This window comes from Petromyzon marinus, chromosome 24 (assembly GCF_048934315.1).
Source record: "Petromyzon marinus isolate PM22_M1 ecotype Great Lakes invasive population chromosome 24, UKy_Petmar_22M1.pri1.0, whole genome shotgun sequence".
NCBI lineage: Eukaryota > Metazoa > Chordata > Hyperoartia > Petromyzontiformes > Petromyzontidae > Petromyzon > Petromyzon marinus.
Window position 1 is genome coordinate 3,093,258 of NC_133690.1, and position 21,600 is coordinate 3,114,857.

General features: G+C 49.4%; 1 protein-coding gene and 1 long non-coding RNA gene across 4 annotated transcripts; both read right to left on the reverse strand.

Annotated features, from left to right (window-relative positions):
- Positions 1 to 3,553: 3,553 nt before the first annotated feature.
- On the reverse strand, positions 3,554 to 13,661 carry LOC116938957 (protein Dr1-like). Of its 3 annotated transcripts, none has more exons than XM_076069315.1 (5): positions 13,556 to 13,661; positions 12,166 to 12,305; positions 9,839 to 10,094; positions 7,973 to 8,139; positions 3,554 to 5,190 (listed from the first exon to the last, which is right to left on the reverse strand). In XM_076069315.1, the coding sequence occupies exons 3-5, from the start codon at positions 10,074 to 10,076 to the stop codon at positions 5,029 to 5,031; spliced, it is 567 nt and encodes a 188-aa protein (XP_075925430.1). In that variant the 5' UTR covers positions 10,077 to 10,094; positions 12,166 to 12,305; positions 13,556 to 13,661; the 3' UTR covers positions 3,554 to 5,028. The 3 variants fall into 3 exon arrangements, with proteins under 3 accessions (XP_075925430.1, XP_075925431.1, XP_075925432.1); XM_076069316.1 differs by having other exon boundaries at positions 12,166 to 12,320; positions 13,556 to 13,652; XM_076069317.1 differs by lacking the exon at positions 12,166 to 12,305 and having other exon boundaries at positions 13,556 to 13,646.
- Positions 13,662 to 15,833: 2,172 nt separating this feature from the next.
- Positions 15,834 to 19,724, reverse strand: LOC142928866 (uncharacterized). The gene is made up of 2 exons (XR_012945178.1): positions 19,367 to 19,724; positions 15,834 to 17,959 (listed from the first exon to the last, which is right to left on the reverse strand). It is a non-coding gene; the product is annotated as an uncharacterized LOC142928866 (long non-coding RNA).
- Positions 19,725 to 21,600: the final 1,876 nt, after the last annotated feature.

Here is a 21,600-nt window from a genome sequence, read left to right on the forward strand (position 1 = left end):
CGTGTGAAGAGGGGGGGGGGGGTCAAAAATCGTCCAAAATCGCGTGACGTAATTTATGGACGGCCCCTTATACCCATCTTCTCGGTTGAAATTGTCTGTGTTTATACATCTGGATGGCTTCATGAACAAATCTTTGATGGTAGCCCGAAGGTTTGCAGAGTACCTTGGTCTCGGAAAAAAACAATATCGTGCGAGCCCACAGCATTATAACAATGATCAGCCACTGCAGAGGTATTGGTTCTGCCGTGTTTTAAAACTGCCTTGTGTTCGCGAACACGGTCCGAGACATGTCGTTTCGTTTCCCCAATGTAACTGCTGCCGCAGACACAACTTAGCTTGTAGACACCAGGGTATTGCATGTCTGGATGACATCCTTTACAGATGGGATAAAATCACGGATTGTGTACTGTATTGAATCGGACCTGGATCTTGTGTTTGTTAAAGATTTTGGAAATCTTTTTGGTAACACATGCCATGTATGGCAAGGTGATGGTTTTGATTGGGTCCTCAGATGGTTGTCTCCCCATGGTTGGGGCTACAGCTTTGGGGATTGTGCGGTCTGAGTATCCATTCATCTTCAGGGCTTGGTGTACGTGCTCCAGTTCACTGGCTAGGTGGCGCTGGTCGGAGATGCAGCGGGCCCTATGGTGTGGTTTTGATGAGGGAGTCAGGCTTTCAATAGGGATCTGTGTGGGTGGCTTTCCTGTAGACGGAATGTCCCAAAGAGCCATCAGGCCTCTTCTCGATCAAAACATCCAGGAATGGTAGCTTGCCATCATTTTCCACTTCCATGGTGAATTTAATGGGTGTATGGAATTGATGTGGTTGAAAAATGGGTCAGTGCTGACTGGCCATGTGGCCAGATGGCAGAAGTGTCATCTACGTATCTCTTCCACAGGGAAGGACGTTTGGTGGATGTCAGAATGGCATCTGTTTCAAATTTCTCCATGAAGACATTCGCTACCACTGGTGATAAGGGAGAACCCATAGGGGTGCCTTCATTTCGTTTGTAGAATGTACCATTGCAGATGAAGTAAATGTTGGTAAGACAGCGCCTCACCAAAGTTGGTACATCAGGATTCAGTCTCTGTTGGACCAAGTCTTCAATGATTGCTATCGTGTTAGGTACAGGTACCTTGGTGAACAGAGAGACTATATTGAAGCTGATAAGCAAATCATCTGAACTCCACAACCAACAACAATCACCTCAACGACAACTACACAACCAACAACAATTACCTCAAAAACAACACCACAACTAACAGCAACCACCATTTACAACCACCACCACACGAACGAAGCCACCAACAATCAACAGAAATACACCACCGCTACTACCACAACACCAACAGACACCACTAAAACAAACAACCAACAATACCCCCGACAACAAACTACCACCACCAGCACACGACTAGCACAAAACACCACGACAACAACAAGCCCAATTCCAGAACGAACAATAATCACCACCAGCCACCAGCTAAACCCAAGGCACTTACAATCACGACTAACAACCACTACTTCCATCAACAACAACCATCACCACCAACAACTAACACCACGACCTATAACGTCAACCAAAGACAAAGATCCCCCATATAGCCGTAACAGACTGTTTGGGCAAGTGCTGTTAGCGAGCACCAATGAAGGCCGGCATGGTACACGAGGGGGTCGGTGGCCAACAACCACGCCCGATCGCCTTTGTCTCCCCAGTGGTGATGTTTTCACACACCGCACCAGGTACTAATTTGAGGCCGAGTGGACCTAGGGGAGGCCGGTCTAGATTATCGTCACCAGTGTTGGCCGTGAACGGGAACTAACGTCAACCACCACCATGATCAATATTAAAATATCACCACCAACAGCCACCACTAACATCAACCACAATTACCACCAACGAACCGACACCACTACAATAACAACACTAGCCACAACCAACAGCAAGCGTACACAATACAGGTTTTTGTTTGGGCAAGATCATATAATTATGTCGGTAAACCCACCCGACACAACCAATTAGTAAGGTTAGTCACGTAAACAAAACATGCCAATTCGTTACTAATTCAGCACACCGGTTGTGTGTTGGAGAGTAATCCCACACTTACAATTATAGTACAAGGCACAGGCCTTGCTATGGCTCGCTCACGACACTGCCGACTTCTGGCGCATCGCGGGGTAAACCGTGGATATTTCCAACTCATTCTGGCTTTATTGACCTGGTCAAGGCACTATGATACCATCAAGAGGCCTCTCGGCTCTGGGTTGTTCTTCATGCTTTCGGAGTCCCTGACACTCGGCTCACAATCATTAAGGACCTTCATGATGGTGAGCGGGCCCGGGTAAAGCGACGAGGCCTGAAGTCAGAGCCATTCCCTGTTCACCTTGGGGTGCGACATTATTATCCTCTGGCCCCTACATTATTTAAAACACCTTTTTCGACCACGTAGTTTGAGCTTTCCATGGCGGCTGTACCGGAGTAATTTCCATCTGGTACAGATACAAAGGGAGGCTGATCGATGCTCCGGTGCGGTCGAGAAATGGCTCCCTATTGGTCAACCATGTTATGTATGCTGATGATCTAGTCATTGCTTTTCACCAAGGGTTGGAGACGCTGCCGCTGAACCTGGAACGTGCTATCCAGAGGCGAGGCCATACCATCAGCCGCTCCAAAACTAAGCACCTGACTGGGTAGTGTAATCGAACACTCCACCATACCTGGGCAGTGTGCAAAAGCCAGTTCCAGTTTGACAGCAGAGGTGTCGCTCCGAATCAGTCCAGCGGCATTACCTTTTCATCAGCGATGTAACGCTGTATGGAAGCTACCCGGTCATGCAAAGCTTCAGGTTCTGTCGGCCACAGTCATGTCCTCCCTTCTCTATGCTTGCGAAATGTGGACCCTCTAATCTTCGCCAGTTAGAAACATTCAGGCTGCCATGCTTACGATCAATCCTGGGTTTAACCAGGCTGGATTTGTGAGTTCACAAATCCTCTAAAGATCTGGACAGTCCCATCGGTGAGCTCTTCCAGGAGCCAAGGCTGCGTTGGCTGGGTCATGGAGCACACATGCCCATACAGCTTTTGTTTGGTTGGATAAAGGGTGCTAAACAGACACAGCACGGGCTAGAAAAGAGATGGAATTATGTGGTGCAAGAGGATATGGACTTTCCAATAACTGGTAACAGCGGTGTCAAGATTGGCCTCTGTGGAGGAGAGTCGTGAAGGATGCTACAGGGCAGTTGGAGGCAACCGCCCTCCGGCAACAAAGGAGGGCAGAGGAGTGACGCTCACAACAATGAGTGGAGCGCCGGGCGGCTAAAACACAGCAAGTTGGCATTGTAGAGGGCACAGATTGTGCATCGGCCAGTCAACCCATGGCACCTGGGTCTGTCCATGACCTGCCAGCGGGCGTTCGACACTTCACGTAGCCTAAAAGTGCATATAGGCTGGCACAGGTGCTGTGGTGACGTCACCGTTACTTCGTAGCAAATGGCGGTTGTTCTTGTTGGCTGTGTGTGGACATTCAAAGCAGACAATTTATAAAGCAAAAAGGTCCTAGCAATGTTCCGATTTAATAAGAAATGGTAGCAAGCCGGAGCTACTGTCGGCTTCATCATCACGCTCGTTCAAAAACGTAAATGAGTGTCAGCATGTGCTTGATAATAGCGCTTGTCCAACACTAACATTTTAATGACAAATGTTTGCCTTTGAATGCAAAACTTTCCCCCGTCTCTTTTGCTGGAACACCTGCAGTAGTCTAGTGATGGAAACACGGCAATGTATCGAGGAGTCAATTTGGGTTGAGCTCCGAGTGTTCTCAACGCGCATGCATGCACATTCTCCAAGTGCTCTGGTTTCCTGCCAAACGGCCTTGCATGGAATTGCCCAAACGTCACAACATAGGACCCTGCTCAACAATAGTCTTGTTTTTAAGTCTCATCTTGAACGTAACGAACGTCAGAGAGTTTCTCAACACGCGCGATCCACCAACCGTCGCTGCCTCCGCACTGCCGGACTAAAAACGCACGCCCCACGACCGTTCTCAGCTTGAATTTACACAAGCGGCCTAGGCAGAAGACGCATTGAGCAACACGCTCTCCCCGAACAAGCGACGGTGAAGACAGAGGGCGTGAAAGTAAAGGCAACAATGCAATAGGAACGCTCCTGCTGAAAACTTCCAGGATCGCTGCCAGAAGCTGCGTGAATGCTCCGATTGATGTATCGGAGAGAGGGGAAACTCACTGAACGGGGGACTGCCATTGGAATCTCAACTTGGCCTGTGTGGATATTTCACAAACGTTGACTTGCACGTCACTTAGATGTAATCCAGAAGGAAGTCAACGCATTTGGGGTGGCGCCACTCCATCGGGTCACTCAAGCGAGACGCCTGCACAAGAAACACGTGGGGTTTTTTTCCCCATAGATTTCTGTATTTGTGGGTTTTCATTTATTACTTTTTTTACATACATAAGTACACAACCCCATGTGTCTACAGGCATGCGTGCACCGTTCTCTTAGTGCTTGTTCAGCGAACGGTTCGTGACTAATCACCTAGTAAACGGTAAGCATGTGACAATTTACCCTCCCCCTACGTGCGATTTCATTGATCGTCACGAATGAGTGTTATGCTTTTACTGTTTGTCATGTTTAGACCATCCTACCGGTGCTCAATATCTAGGCACCCGTGTCGTCTGTACTTGCTCGACTGCACGCTATTGTTTCGCCGAGTCTTGCTTCACGAGAGACACTTGCGTGTGTTGAGTGAACGTCACACACTTGCCTCACACCGATGGGCTGCTTTGCAATTATCCGACGGTTAAATTCCCTACGGGTAATTTGCAAACGATCGCGTCGAGCTGCGCTGCACGAGAAAACCACCACCATGCGGACCGTCACGTCCTGGTCAGACGTTCGAAAGCTATCACTAACCAAATTAACAACAACAACAACAACAAAAACGACTCGGCATCACGCAGCCGCTGCGCGTCTTCCGCCCAGTTCCCTCGCTCACAATGATGGCATCGCAGTCTAGTCGTCTGTGATGTCATCATCGTCGTCCTCGTCGATGATGTATTCGGTCCCCGAGGACTCGCCGGGGCTGTCCGCGGTGGAGCTGCGCTGGGCCTGCTCGGCGGCGCGCTGGATCTGCAGCCAGTCGTGCTGAGCCACCTCTGTCTGCTCTTGCCGGGCCTGCGCGCACAAACACACACAGACAGACACACGACAAAGACACTCGCACACACGCAGACACTCAGACACGCAGACACAACGTACATATGCACACACGCAAACACACACATACGAACACGCACACACAGAGACAAAGACACACACACACACACGGAGACACGCACACACGCAGACACTCAGACACGCAAACACACGCACGAACACGCACACACGCAAACACACAAAGACACTCACACACGCAGACAGGCAGGAGTCCGTAGCTTGCACACACGCAGGCACGCACGTGTCCGTGGTTTGCACACACACACATAGGCACACACACAAGTTCCCTGCACCTCCAATTAACACGGTTGGCTATGTACGGTGCGAAAGAAGTTCAACATACACACGAGTCCATGGCATGAGCACACTCAGGCACGCACAAGTCCATGGCCTGCATTGGATTAACTGACCTTACTCAAACAATTATCATTATGCTTGGTCAACTTGACGGTCAATGCACTTGTTGCATCAATGTTCTAGGGATTATAAATCAATGTTCCAAGGATTATTTAAAACAAAAACCTTCAAAACACGTCTCTACACAGCTCATCCAACTCATTGGCGGTCCTGAGCTGGCAGGGAAAATGTCATTCACCCAGTAAATATTAACGTTGGGCAAACATTGGCATGTGGTTGGAACTGTTGGACAAACGATCGCCAAACGTCAGCCCAATGTTCCATGTTTACCAGGTATACGGTATGGACCCAGCCTGCCGGATAACAACCACCTTGAATTCTCACGAAAAAACACGAAGAATCACTGAATGTATTAACTCCCAGAGGGATGATTGGCTGAATTTACCCTCAGCTGAGATTTAAACTCATGCCGTTCTAATTGTGAATAGGGTGCCAAGACGCAACGCCACCCAGCCAGAATCGCCCAGTACCCGAGTGCAGGCTTCCCTCGCTTCATCCGGTAAATGCGTTCCAATAAAACGGCGCACAAAGTGAAACCGCACGATGACCGCTGCGTGCAGAGTAGTAGAATATGGTACACACAGTACATAGAGCACACAATGTTGTCCCACATCCAACTGCATAGCCTGCTGAGTAGTGCACAGTCCACACAATGTTGTCCCACATCCAACTGCATAGCCTGCTGAGTAGCGCACAGTCAACACAATGTTGTACCACGTCCAACTGCATAGCCTGCTGAGTAGTGCACAGTCCACACAATGTTGTCCCACATCCAACTGCATAGCCTGCTGAGTAGCGCACAGTCAACACAATGTTGTACCACGTTCAACCGCATAGCCTGCTGGGTAGCACATTGTCCACACAATGTTGTCCCACGTCCAACCGCACAGCCTGCTGGGTAGCACATTCAGTCCACACAATATTGTCCCACGTCAGACCGCATAGCCTGCTGGGTAGCACATTCAGTCCACACAATGTTGTCCCACGTCTGACCGCATAGCCTGCTGGGTAGCACATTCAGTCCACACAATGTTGTCCCACGTCAGACCGCACAGCCTGCTGGGTAGCACATTCAGTCCACACAATGTTGTCCCACGTCCGACCGCATAGCCGCATGAGTAAATTCAAACCGCATACGGCGAATTTTGAGTAGACAAATGTGAGCTGCATATAAATCGCTCACACAAACCTTACCCAATTGATCAATAATGAGAACACTCCAGCCCACGACAGGTTAATGACTGATCATTTGAATGTGGAGCATTTTCCCCATCGCCCGCTGTCACGGACAGGGGCTTGTGAAGCGCCAGGTTTACACGAGCTTGCAACGAGCGTTTGCCCCGATTTGCGTAGTGCGAGGCCACTCACCTTTTGATTTGCCAGGGAAGGTGAAGAGTACAAAACCCTGGGGAAATTAAATTGGTAAAACTGGGGTCTGCTAAAACAAAACCCCTTGGGGAGATTCAAGTGGCATTGGCCAGGAGAGAGGAATGGGTTGGGAACTCTTAGGTCCGAGGACTAAATGTGCTTTTGCGATTCTGCTTGCTCGAAGCGTCGTGGTGTGGGTTGGCTTCATAAAGAGCACGGTTCCACTTTGCCATGTACTCCTTTACACCGTTAACGTTTGCTGTTTTGATCACAACATTCTGAAACATGAACGTTTGAGGCTAAAGGAGAGTTCTGTGCTCCTGGTGCTGTGATAACGGCGCCAGCCGCTTGCCCATTCCGATGGCGTACAAGTACGTCATCATGTACTTAACCAGAAGAAAAACGAAGATGAAAGAACTTTTATCGGTATCGAAGCTTCCACAAGGCCATGCGGGAGGGCGTGTGGCACAGTTTGGCGCCAGCGATCGTAGAGTGCGGTCGTGTCGCTACAGTTCTCTACGGTGAGTACAATGTCTTGAAAAACAACGGCGCTACGCCGCCTCTCCAAATAAAATTCAAGCTAACCGCTTACGCGTTCCGAGATTTATCAGTGAACGGGACATCCCAGCCTGCAACCTGCAGTCGCCTCGGAACGGGAAAGGGTTAGCACACACACACTCGTGTTGCACATGCAGCTCCATGCTAACACGACCGCATTCACGCCAAAGTGAGCGCCATGACGCTGCTAATAAAACAGAGGGGGTTGCTTCTCGTTTGCTTTATTAGTGTACCTCCTCGCACAGTAGCATCACGCGCATTGTGCACGCGACCGAGTGCCACTCGGCACAACGTGCTAAATACTCGAGCGTAAACGGCGATGATGGGACTGCACGCGCGTTGCGGGGGAAAGGGTCCGGGGGGGAGGGGGTGTGGGGGGTAACAGCTCGCGCCTCGCCTGCTCGATGAGCGCCTGCTGCTGGCGCAGCAGCTCCGGCTCCGGCACGCCAAGCGCCTCGAGGCGACGGGTGGCGCGGCGGCGGCGAGACAGCGCCAGCGCACGGAACTCGGCGTGACACGCGCGCAGCTCGCCCATGCTGCCCGCCAGACCCAGGCGCTCCAGTGCTAGACGGACGCACGCGCAAACGCCGCTCTCGCGTCAAGACAGAGACTCGACCCCGTGCAGCCTCAACAGACTGGTCGGGGCAAGCGCTGTTTGCGAACAGCTATTGAGACCGGCGTGGCACCCGAGAGGGCGAGTGGACAACATTTCCGCCGTTTTTTTCCTCCCCAGTGCCCATTTAAGGCTGAGTTGACCTAGGGAAGGATGAGGACCGGTTCAGATATCCGGGTCGGGGGATTCGTACCGGAGTGCGCTAACCAATGCACTGCCGCTCCCCAGTGTTACACACACACACACAGTGCTCCAGTGTTACACACACACACAGTGCTCCAGTGTTACACACAGTGCTCCAGTGTTACACACACACACACAGTGCTCCAGTGTTACACACACACAGTGCTCCAGTGTTACACACACACACAGTGTGCCCCAATGTTACACACACAGTGCTCCAGTGTTACACACACACACAGTGCTCCAGTGTTACACACACACACAGTGCTCCAGTGTTACACACACACACAGTGCTCCAGTGTTACACACACACACAGTGCTCCAGTGTTACACACACACACAGTGCTCCAGTGTTACACACACACACACAGTGCTCCAGTGTTACACACACACACACAGTGCTCCAGTGTTACACACACACAGTGCTCCAGTGTTACACACACACAGTGCTCCAGTGTTACACACACACAGTGCCCAAATGTTACACACACACACAGAGTGCCCAAATGTTACACACACACATAGTGCTCCAGTGTTACACACACACATAGTGCTCCAGTGTTACACACACACACACAGTGCTCCAGTGTTACACACACACACAGTGCTCCAGTGTTACACACACACAGTGCTCCAGTGTTACACTCACACACAGTGCTCCAGTGTTACACTCACACACAGAGCTCCAGTGTTACACTCACACACACACACATAGTGCCCCAGTGTTACACACACACACAGAGTGCCCCAGTGTTACACACACAGTGCTCCAGTGTTACACACACACACACAGTGCTCCAGTGTTACACACACACAGTGCTCCAGTGTTACACACACAGTGCTCCAGTGTTACACACACACACAAACAGTGCTCCAGTGTTACACACACACACACAGTGCTCCAGTGTTACACACACACAGTGCTTCAGTGTTACACACACACACAGTGCTCCAGTGTTACACACACACACAGTGCCCCAGTGTTACACACACACAGTGCTCCAGTGTTACACACACACAGTGCTCCAGTGTCACACACACAGTGCTCCAGTGTTACACACACACACACAGTGCTCCAGTGTTACACACACACACAGTGCTCCAGTGTTACACACACAGTGCTCCAGTGTTACACACACACACAGTGCTCCAGTGTTACACACACACACACACAGTGCTCCAGCGTTACACACACACAGAGTGCTCCAGTGTTACACACACACACAGTGCTCCAGTGTTACACTCACACACAGTGCCCCAGTGTTACACACACACATAGTGCCCCAGTGTTACACACACACACACAGAGTGCCCAAGTGTTACACACACACACAGAGTGCCCCAGTGTTACACACACACAGTGCTCCAGTGTTACACACACACACAGTGCCCCAGTGTTACACACACACACAGTGCCCCAGTGTTACACACTCACACACAGTGCTCCAGTGCTGGAGCCGTGTGTACCCTGGATGACGTGCTCAGGGGAGATGGTCTTGCGCTGCGCATGCGCGCACGCCGTGTTCGCCTCGCTGGACACGTGGCGCACGAAGCGCGTGCACGCCACGCGCAGCAGGTCTCGTGCGCCCGCCGTCAGGCGCAGGCACGGCACCAGCTCGCCCACGAGGCGCTGCACGGACGCGTAGGGCAGCGTCACCTGGTCGGCTTCATGCGCCGGACCCCCGACCCCCAGCGGAGACGCCATTGCCTCCTTCTCACCGATCTTACAAAAGTGCCGCAACGACGCACAGATCAGAACGCTGGGCTACGTACGGTGCGAAAGAAGTTCAACAGGCAACAACGTTCATCGCTGCCTCCCCTCCACCCCGTAGGGCCTCTTGAATAGACTGTTGGGGGCCCAGTGCTGTGCGCGGGTACCAATGAAGGCTGGCACGGTGCCCGAGGCGGGTGGGTGGGTGATTAACACCACGCCCGGTCGTCTTTGCCTCCCTAGTGCTGATGCTTACTAGCCGCACCAGGTACTCATTCAAGGTCGAGATTACCTAAGACCGGTGCAGACATTCGTCACCGGTGTTGGGCTGCAAGTGGCAATCGAACTTGGGTTGCCGGGTTCGTAACGCAGCGAGCGCCAATCGCTACACCACTGAGGATGCATCGAATTCATCGACTGAACGTATTCAACCTGCACTGGCCAGCCTGGTGAAGTATGGTCAAACTGCCTTCATCCAGCAACAATTGACAAAAGCGCCTAAAGGAAAAAAGATATACTTTATAGCATTCCTTCTCTCTCGCTTCCTCAATTAGCTCGAGTGTAAGAACTCGGCACAACTTTCACCGATTTCAAAGTCTACTATTGAAAACCTTGAGTTCGACGCGTAATGGAAAATATAAATCCATAGATCGACGATGCATTGACAGGAGGCTAATGGCGAGCCATTAGTCAGCATTCTTCAAAAGGCCATGCAGCAAACAGCTGACGCCTTACTCATTGGTTTTTTCGGTAAAGTCACGTAGGTAGAAATACAATAAAATTATATTAAAACAAAACAATCACGACGTTTCGATCACAACACAAGCGATCTTCATCAGGTGTCAAGAACAAATCATGGAGGTAAATACAACAAGAAGATGAGAGACGAGAATTCAACAAACCTAAGAAACATTATGTGAAGCACAACCAGTCAGGCCAACAACACAGTTAGACACTTCCTGGCGGACCACGAATTTCAGAAGAGTGTTAAATTTCGTGTTCAACCTCTGGATTGCACCTACCAGCATAGAGTGAACAAATACGAGGTACAAAGTCAGCAGAAATACATATACAGGCCCACCAAGAGGCAAGGAGGGAGGAAAGACGCCTTCCCTTCCTCCAGGCACGGAGAGCGAAGCAGAGCTTTACAGAGAATCCAAACTTTTTTTTTTACCAGGTAAGGCCCACTGAACTATATGGCTCTTTTTCAGAAGCACCCTGGCCACAAATCATAGCTCAACGAAGTGGCTTATCATGTGGAAATGTATAGCAGCCAAATACTCGAAACGTGTGTTGATTCTAAACGTTTAGGGGGAAAACCAGAAGACCCGGGAGAAAACTCCACACGACCAGGGGGAGAGACGCGCACGTTCCAAATATACAACAGGCGTCAGGGTCGGCATCTAACCCACGACCTTCTTGCATACGAGGCGAGGGAGTTCATACAAATAAAACACGTGTGGTTAATACAGACTTGATTCTTTGCAAAAGAAATGTATTTGTCGTCAACCTCTTAAAACCTCCTGTTTTTTTTGCCAGAAAGGGTAAAACCCATCAATATTTTTTATAATCTATTTGTGAGACATTTGGATGACGTGTACATCGGAAATGTTTTTGCATATTTGTTGCATACGTAATTTTTTTAATATCTCATCTTGCCCGATTTTGCGATCGCTTTGTAATCACGAAGATGTGAAATGTCAGTGCTGCTGCCGCCGCACAGTAGGGAATAGGTTCTACCTTATAAAACTGTAAATGTGGCCGAAATGTACACCCACTAGTAAACAAGGAACGTTGGGAAAACGTTTGGCACGTGGTTTGAACTGTTGGACCAACGATGGCCGAACGTTCCACGTTTACCGGGCAGTCCCTTAGTAAAATGTCCTTTCAATTGTGATGGAGATGGCAGATTGGCTCAGCCGGCTCGTTCAAATTAATCTCTTTAGGGGGGACTTTTGTCGACACTGGAGCACGTGCTCAAATCGATGAACAAACAATATCGGCAACAATTACAGTGCAGGCTACACGGCGAGTGGACACAAGTCCCCTCCTGCCACGAGCAAGGCTCATTGCCGTACAGTACCGGTGTCAGAAGGTCACGGACGGGAAGGTCACGGACGGGAAAGCCCTGCCGATATCTCTTTCGTTGTTACAATTCTGTGATGACAACCACGGGCGGTGGTGGTGGCCGCTTGTTCGTTAAGTGAGCCCGATGGTCTTGGCCTGCTCACGCGATGGCTTACACACACACACAAAGCCGTCGAGCATCGTCATTATCACCACCACCAACCACCACGTGCTAGTTCATGCCATGGCGGTCACCGTTTACTCGTGCCGTGCGTCGGGTGGGTGGGTGGGGGGGTCACAGATGGTGGACAAACACCACAAAAAAATATTCCACCGTGGAATGTGTGCCGCGAGTACAGCAGCGTGAAGACTGGTGGGACCGGAAGGACGAGAGGTTCTCATCTCAGTCTCTTTTGAACAGTGCCACATCCCACCCCACTCGTTCAACACCCGAGAGCACGGATGTCATTCTCACGGTCCTTAGTGCCCCAATGATTGAGGCACATTGCTGGGCATCCGTGATGAAGAGCTTCACAGCACTTGGTCGGATTTCCCGCAGTCTATCCGATTCTGACATTGCAATTCATAACCCTTGCAACATTAATGATCATTATCAGAATGCTAAACTTTCGAAACCACAATGAAAACCACCATTATCATCAAGCACAGTGTAAGCTGCCAATATACCGGATTCATATAGCGTGCATCACAATACAAATTCGCGTCATTGTAGATTACATGACGGCAACACAAAAATACACACAGTACGAGTCCCTCGCATATCTGTACACCCTCCACGTAAAAAAGAAAAGTCCTACAACATCCCATCGGTCACACGGCCTTCCTCCTGGGAGTGGGGAACTTCAGCAGGCACGAGTTCCAACCCACAAAGCACAAGTGGGCTGACTTGTTCGAGATATCCACTGCTGGTGGAGTGCCCAACGTGAACGCACAAACACCGTGACGGGCGTGGTGCAGGAGTGTACGAGTGTCGTGTGTAGGAGCAGTGTCGCGTGTAGTGTGTAGGAGCAGTGTAGTGTGTAGGAGCAGTGTAGTGTGTAGGAGCAGTGTAGTGTGTAGGAGCAGTGTAGTGTGTAGTGTGTAGGAGCAGTGTAGTGTGTAGTGTGTAGGAGCAGTGTAGTGTGTAGGAGCAGTGTCGCGTGTAGTGTGTAGGAGCAGTGTAGTGTGTAGGAGCAGTGTAGTGTGTAGGAGTGTCGCGTGTAGTGTGTAGGAGCAGTGTAGTGTGTAGGAGCAGTGTAGTGTGTAGGAGCAGTGTCGCGTGTAGTGTGTAGGAGCAGTGTCGTGTGTAGGAGCAGTGTCGTGTGTAGGAGGAGTGTTGTGTGTAGGAGTGTCGTGTGCAGGAGGAGTGTTGTGTGTAGTAAGTGCACTTCACTATCGTAACGCACGGTATGCGAGTGCAGCTGTTGGACGCCGGCACGTGGCTTCACACGTGGCGTCGTATCGCCCTTTAAATACAGTAGCGTCACGTGACGTCTGAGGTTGTCAGAGTTGCGGGGGAGGGATGGGGGTTGGGGGGTGAGAGGGTGGGGGGGTGAAGGGTTGGGGGGGTGAGGGGTGGGGGGGTGAGGGGTGGGGGGGTGAGGGGTGGGGGGGTGAAGGGTTTGGGGGGTGAGGGGTTGGGGGTGAGTGGTGGAGGGTTTTTGGAGACTCTAACTTCTCCTTGTCGTATGGCTGCTGATGTTCGATGCAGGGCAACAACTACAATTTCACATTCAGGTGGTGGTCAAGCCAGCAGACAACCGCGTCAGGAGCCAGCTGAGTGGAGTATCGCGGTGATGTATCTTTGTGGATCGGGCCATTACGTCGTTACAGGTTGTACTATGGTGTGTTCAGGATGACAACAGCCGTATTTCCATTTGTGCATCAGGGCATCCGCATCTACTGCCGTGGTTTGTTAAGTGGATGCGGTTTAGGGTGGACCGTGAGCAGCTTCGTGGAAGATTAAACCCAGCGACCTTCTTCGTTGGGCTCTTTCACAACAAGCTGTGACTTCTTTTGAACTCCCATTCCGCTCTCAAAGACTCTTCACTCAAGAGGCGGAGCAGATGCTCTGTCGTTCAAGCGCGCACCCACACGGATGGTTTGCGTTGTCCTCGGATCACAATACCTCTGGGTGAGGGCCACCCCACAGTCGTCACCATGCACCACGGTCCCCCGTGATGGCAACAATCTAAGCGGCTGACCTCACCGCTCCATCCCCACGAAGGTCGCCTGCTCCGTGCGTCTTCTCTCCCTTGGGCTGCCATTCTTGTCACTCGTCTCGTCCATCGACAAAATAAATATAATCGGCGACATTTCGAGGAATGGCCCTTCAGAGCACATGGTAATACCACGGGGCTTGATGTGAAAGGTTTTTGTATTTGTTAAATAGGTATATGAAGTTATCTAATAGTATCTATTAAATACTTTCATTTTAACACGTAGGCTTTCGCGACCAATATCCATACGTTTTTTTTGGGTTAGATCGCGTAAATATCGCTAAAACCCGCCACCACTCGACACAGCTAACTAGTAAGGGTTGTCACGTAAACAGAACATGCCAATTCGTCACTAGTACAGCACACCGGTGTGTTGGAGAGCCAAGCCACATTTTAAATCTGAGTATCATGTTTCGTCAGTAATTACAACTAGCTCCATCAGGCGACAGCAAAACGTCGTAGTCAGATTGTAAATGTTGTGGCTTGGCTCTCCAACACACAAACGGTGTGCTGTACTAGTGACGAATTGGCCACGTTCTGTTTACGGGACAACCCTTACTCGTTGGCTGTCGGGTGGTGGCGGGTTTAACGACACATTTATATATTTACGCGATCTAACCCAAAAAAAAACTATTATGGAAGTACCTTCATATAAACAAAAGGATGAGTGAATAAACGCATTTATGTTAAAAGTATTAAAATGTTGCCGGCACAATGCATTATGGGAAGGTTTGTGCTTGCAGGGCGGTGTTCTTCACTGCAAGGCCCGCGGGCCACTGGCAGCCCCTGGTACCCTTTCGTCCTGCCCCTGCCGTGCGACCCTCCGACAATACACAAAGGGCGAAAACACCCCCCAGCATCATCATCGCACTGCTGTTAAACCCCCAATGGTTTCAAATATGGCGAAAAGTTTTTTTGGTTTTGGCCATGTTTTTGTTTATTGTAGTACGGAGTTAGACTGATGGCCTTAATCTTAGTTGTCTTGTGGTTGTTGTTTGACTTGCATCCCACTGGGATTTTTGCACACAGCGTTGGTGTACGGTGCTATTTCAGGAATATTTTGATGTTTTTTTCCTGGATTTTCTGTTTGCACAGTCACCTAGTCACTTTAAGATGTTTTCTTGTTCATGTTTTTGTTTGTTGCGGTTGCACCCGATTCAAGAGCCGAATGGCTCACAGGGCTATACCAAATAAATGAACTATGAACTGCTGATGTCTCCTTCGGTGAAAGTGGCCTCTGAAAATTAGTGAAGGACCCACCGGTGGAGGGCAAGGCGCGGCCCCACTGGCAGGACATTCCTCATCAGCGTTGTTGAGTGCACTACTGGACAGCAGGCGAGGTCCAAACCCCACCTCGACATGGTACTTGAGATGAAGGCCCACACAGCATCACAAACCACGTTGGTTTCCATCAGAGCCGTTTTGACATTTTTCCTTGATTATCTAAATCACAAAAACGCACGAATAGTTTAGCGATGTTTAATCACCAAAACAGTACACGTACGTACTCAATACACACATTTTTAGATGTTATAAGCTGACACCGTCGTAATAATTCTATTCTATATAGGATCTACATTGCACCCTTTCCACGAGGTAGGGAATCACACTACTCGCACTCCTCACCATTGTGTGTGGACCTCCCACCAGCAGCCAGAGGAGAGACATCACCAACGCAAGCTTTCATATGGACCGCTCTCAATCGCTTCTGTTACGCAGTTATCTTGGCCGTAGTTTCACTGTTGTCCTCTGCTCTTTAATTTTTTCTGCTTTTGCCACTTTGGCCATCCAGATGACTCTTGCAAAATGAAAGTCGCTCCAGGCCTCGAGTTCTCACCCTGGTTAAACAAAACCATCTTGAACCTGAGTCACTCCCTTAGGACAACTTACGCAATACCAGATGGTATAGTGAGGGAAAAAAGTATTTGATCACCTGCTGATTTTGTACGTTTGCCCACTAACAAAGAAATGATCAGTCTATAATTTTAATGGTAGGTTTATTTTAACAGAGACAGAATAACAACAAAAAAATCCAGAAAAACGCATGTCAAAAATGTTATAAATTGATTTGCATGTTAATGAGGGAAATAAGTATTTGACCCCCTCTCAATCAGAAATATTTCTGGCTCCCAGGTGTCTTTTATACAGGTAACGAACTGAGATTAGGAGCACACTCTTAAAGGGAGTGCTCCTAATCCCAGCTTGTTACCTGTTTAAAAGGCACCTGTCCACAGAAGCAATCAATCAATCAGATTCCAAACTCTCTACCATGGCCAAGACCAAAGAGTTCTCCAAGGATGTCAGGGACAAGATTGTAGACCTACACAAGGCTGGAATGGGCTACACGACCATTGCAAAGCAGCTTGGTGAGAAGGTGACAACAGTTGGTGCGATTATTCGCAAATGGAAGAAACACAAAAGAACTGTAAATCTCCCTCGGCCTGGGGCTCCATGCAAGATCTCACCTCGTGGAGTTGCAATGATCATGAGAACGGTGAGGAATCAGCCCAGAACCACACGGGAGGATCTTGTCAATGATCTCAAGGCAGCTGGGACCAAACTCACCAAGAAAACAATTGGTAACACACTACGCCGTGAAGGACTGAAATCCTGCAGCGCCCGCAAGGTCCCCCTGCTCAAGAAAGCACATATACATGCCCGTCTGAAGTTTGCCAATGAACATCTTAATGATTCAGAGGACAACTGGGTGAAAGTGTTGTGGTCAGATGAGACCAAAATGGAGGTGGACACATTATACCTTCAAATCTTGGGTAAGAACATCATTCCCTCAGCCAGGGCATTGAAAATGGGTCGTGGATGGGTATTCCAGCATGACAATGACCCAAAACACACGGCCAAGGCAACAAAGGAGTGGCTCAAGAAGAAGCACATTAAGGTCCTGGAGTGGCCTAGCCAGTCTCCAGACCTTAATCCTATACAAAATCTGTGGAGGGAGCTGAAGGTTCGAGTTGCCAAACGTCAGCCTCGAAACCTTAATGACTTGGAGAAGATCTGCAAAGAGGAGTGGGACAAAATCCCTCCTGAGATGTGTGCAAACCTGGTGGCCAACTACAAGAAACGTCTGACCTCTGTGATTGCCAACAATGGTTTTGCCACCAAGTACTAAGTCATGTTTTACAGAGGGGTCAAATACTTATTTCCCTCATTAAAATGCAAATCAATTCATAACATTTTTGACATGCCTTTTTCTGGATTTTTGTTGTTGTTATTCTGTCTCTCACTGTTCAAATAAACCTACCATTAAAATTATAGACTGATCGTTTCTTTGTCAGTGGGCAAATGTACAAAATCAGCAGGGGATCAAATACTTTTTTTCCCTCACTGTACATCCTACATGCGCCTAATTAGGCCACGACAACTTCGACATCACCCCTGTGGACACTTCTATCACCGTGTGCCCCTGGACACCGCAGCACCACAGAGCAGCCGCCACACACCAGACCATCCGCCTGCCAGTAGCCCTGGTGAAGATGACTGCAATCCGCAATCTTCCAGTCGTCATGTGTAGAAGTAGCCGTTGTAGGTGCTCTTCTTGTGCCGGTCCTTGACATTCACCTGCTCAAAGGGGCACTGGGACGGCAGGGGAGACGCCGCTTCAGCGTGTGCGGCCGTGTGCCAGTGTCAACGTGAGGGTAACCACATCCCTGTGTCCGCGTACATCGTACACGTACACTTAGACACGGTTGGTACTCAAACACCAGCATACATCGGCTCGGGAAATAAGAGGGAATAAGAGGGAACGGAGGGAAAAGGAGTGGAGAAATGGGAGAGACGAGGGAGACAGATGCTGCATCAGGCCATTTATGGAGACAGTCTATTGTCCTATCATCTTATAGCGTCCCTGGCACGTAGTCATATGTTACACAGTGGCAGTGGGGGGTCGCAAAATGCCGATTTATTACTAATAAACCCCAAGGATCAGATCGAAATCCCTAATTTCGATCGGAACATTGGGGGGGGGGGGCACGTGCCACCCCCCCCCCCACTGGCTCCGCCAGTGCATACAGTGGTTCGTCAACTGGGGTGCGCGCACCCCCTGGGGGTGCGAGACACGGCCAGATTTGTTTAGAAGGTAAATCATCGAAAACACAAATAAAGCATGGCCACGTAAGTACAACTACTTTGTTTCATCAAGCCCCATGCATTTATTAACACTACAAAAGTTTTAACCATCGGGAACCAAAGAAGTAGAAGACTGCAGTAATGGGGAAGAACCACTGCTCGAATAGAATGGTGATGACACAGCAACTCGGTCGCCACGTGCGTTACTTTTCGCGCGCGTTCCTACTGCTGCCGTGATCATTGGATAAATCAATGGTGTGCGCGAATACAGGACAGTGTGAAAAAGAGCTTCATAGCTCATCGGATCTTTTTCCATGAATAAATAAAGATTCTGATTCTGTGCCCAACCGGGGGTATGTGAGAGTCGCCTCTGGCCCTCGGAGAGGAGACGCATGTTGAACGTCATTCACGCACCATACGTAGCCAACCGTGCTCATCGGAGGTGCGGGGGAAGGACAACAAACTAAACACAACAAGCAGTTTTAAAGAGCCATTCAGAGGTTTTTTTGGGTTAGATCGTGTAAATATAAACGTGTCCTTGAACCCGCCGCCACCTGACACAGCCAATTAGTAAAGGTTTGTCACGTAAACAAAACGTGCCAATTAGTTACTAGATCAGCACACCGGTGTGTTGGAGTATAGCCACAACATCTACAATTCGAGTACTGTGACGTTTCACCGGTAATTACAACCAGCCTCACCAGGCGACAGCCAGAAATATGGAGAAATCCTCCTGTTTCGCGGTCTTAAATAGAGGGATCAGTTTTAAAGACATGCATTTTCAATCTAGATTTGAAAGTGCATAGCTCCAGTGCCTTCCTCATATTGGAAGAGCGTTCCAGACGGTTCCCCACCCGCGCCGTGGGACCGTGTGCGTGTGCTGTGCGACTGGCCGCTGCGTGCGTGCGTACGTACGTGCCTGCAGGCCGAGCCGCAGCACTTCCCGCGCAGCAAGTGAGAGCGGCTCGTGAACACGGAGTAGCCGGACACGGGGTCCACGTACGTGTCCTTGCCTGCCTGCACGCACGCACGCAGCGTTTCCATTCCACAAGGTCCCGCGCGTGTCAGTTACTGCACTACGATGGTATATCACAGTTCATTGAGTCATCGATGGTGGACGGCAGGATGGGGGTGGTGCAGTGGTGACACTTGTACATCACAGCAAGAAAAGGGCTGACTTCGATTCCAATTTCGGGTGCCTTTGTGTGGAGTTTGTACGCTCTCCCCCTGTTCTGAAGTTTGTGCGTATGTGGAGTTTGTATGTTCCCCCACCCCCCCCCGTTAATTCTCCCCGCTCTGAAGAGTGTGAGTTTGCATGTTCTCCCTCTGGTCCACACAGGTTTCCTCTGGGCTCTCTGGTTTCCTCATAAATCAACAAAACAAAAGGCACACGATAAAACAGGTGTCGGCCAAGACATCCCCAATGGTGAAAAATTACCTGAACAATAACTCAACTGCGATCACATACAGCAACATCACCCCCTTACGTCGTCCCAACATCACAATCTTGAGGCCAGATGGATGGCGAAGCCTTACTGGCAAGTCCTTACTGACAGAGCGCCACAGGACACATAGCTCTTGTGGGTTAGGGGCCGTCCATAAATGACGTCACGCGATTCTGTATGATTGACCCCCCCCCTTTGTCACACGGCGTCACAAAAAGCCAGACCCCCCCTCAAATATGACGTCACAAAGCTCTGCCCCCCCCCCCCCCAAAAAGATATAAAACATGCTTCAAATCGCTTTAAACTATTGTCATTGTCGTGCGTATTTAATGTGGCGCTGCACTCTGATGTTGTAGGAGAAAACATTTATTAATACATTTTGATTTAAAGCTTCCGTGACTGCAGTAATTCATATTCTTAGCTCTTTCGATAAAGTCACGTTGAAGGGAAACAATAAAATAATAAAATATATAACAATAAAAATTCTCACGACGTTTCGACCATAACGCAAACGGTCATCATGGCAGCATCAGGTGATGACCGTTTGTGTTATGGTCGAAACGTCGTGAGAATTTTTATTGTTTCATATATATTTTATTATTTTATTGTTTCCCTTCAAAGTGACTTTACCGAAAGAGCTAAGAAAATGTATTAATAAGTCTATTTAACTAAGTATAACGTGTTGTCTATATTTATTTAAAGTTGCGCAATTTGATGTCACGTCACATTTCTTAAACCCCCCCCCACCCCAGGTGCGTGACGTCATTTATGGACGGGCCCCTTAGCAGGGTCGAGTGACTGCTGGCTGTGTGTGTTACCCGTGTTAAAACTACTCAAATCTACTCAGCGCTCTGCTCACTTCTCAAGGAGAAATTTCCATGGACAATACTCCCGACACCTCTGCTCATAACGCACGTTTATGGATAAAGATGCAGCACCTGCAATTGCACTATCACACCAATGCTGCCAGAACTTCCACTACGTATGTCGAACTTCTTTCGCACCGTACGTAGCCAGCTGTGCTCATCGATAGCTCGAGAGAACCCCTTCACAGGGTGTTTGGCATACTCTTCCACGCTGGTCAGACATCTTAGAAGAGGTGGAAGTGCCCACACTATACCCCCGCCATATCAGACGTGTTGATCGACAAACTATCGTCTACCCATTCACACTGCTGGGTGGACAGACGCAGAGCATTTAACACAAAAAAACTTGCACAATGGTTTCAAATGCCGCTACCAGGAGTTCGAACTCACGACATCTGGATTGCAAGTGCAGCGTGCTGCTATTACACCACAGTGGCAGCATTCAATTTCTGTTCGTCTAGGAATAAAGTGTAGAGGAACGCTTCCTTAAGAGTTCCAAGGAAACGTGTAGGACCCTATTATGCCTGCAACTGCTGGGTCACAAGTCGGTGTGCAGGGCTGTGTTTTCACCAACACAACAGGGGTGGCTGTATCATTGTGATATTATTATGCTTGTTTACCCAAGGTAAGCCTCAAGGAGTCTCTCTTTTTTAGAAGGTTCATGCTAAGTATAATTCCAATTGAGTGATTTGTGGTGCCATTTTTAGAACTTGGCAAATTTGGACCGTGACGGCGGCATAACGCTTGACCTGCTCTTGAAAATCCTGTCACAGGGTCTTTTAATACCCACTGTGAAGCAGACGCCAGGTATTTTTGGTGGTTAAACACCGGCAGTAAT

Excerpts from the sequence above, each read along its gene's own strand:
- LOC116938957 (XM_076069315.1), bottom strand. The coding sequence starts at position 10,076 with ATGGCGTCTCCGCTGGGGGTCGGGGGTCCGGCGCATGAAGCCGACCAG. Across the intron at positions 8,140-9,838 it reads CCCTGAGCACGTCATCCAGG|CACTGGAGCGCCTGGGTCTG; the intron begins GTACACACGGCT and ends GCGTCCGTCTAG. Across the intron at positions 5,191-7,972 it reads AGCAGGCGCTCATCGAGCAG|GCCCGGCAAGAGCAGACAGA; the intron begins GCGAGGCGCGAG and ends TTGTGCGCGCAG.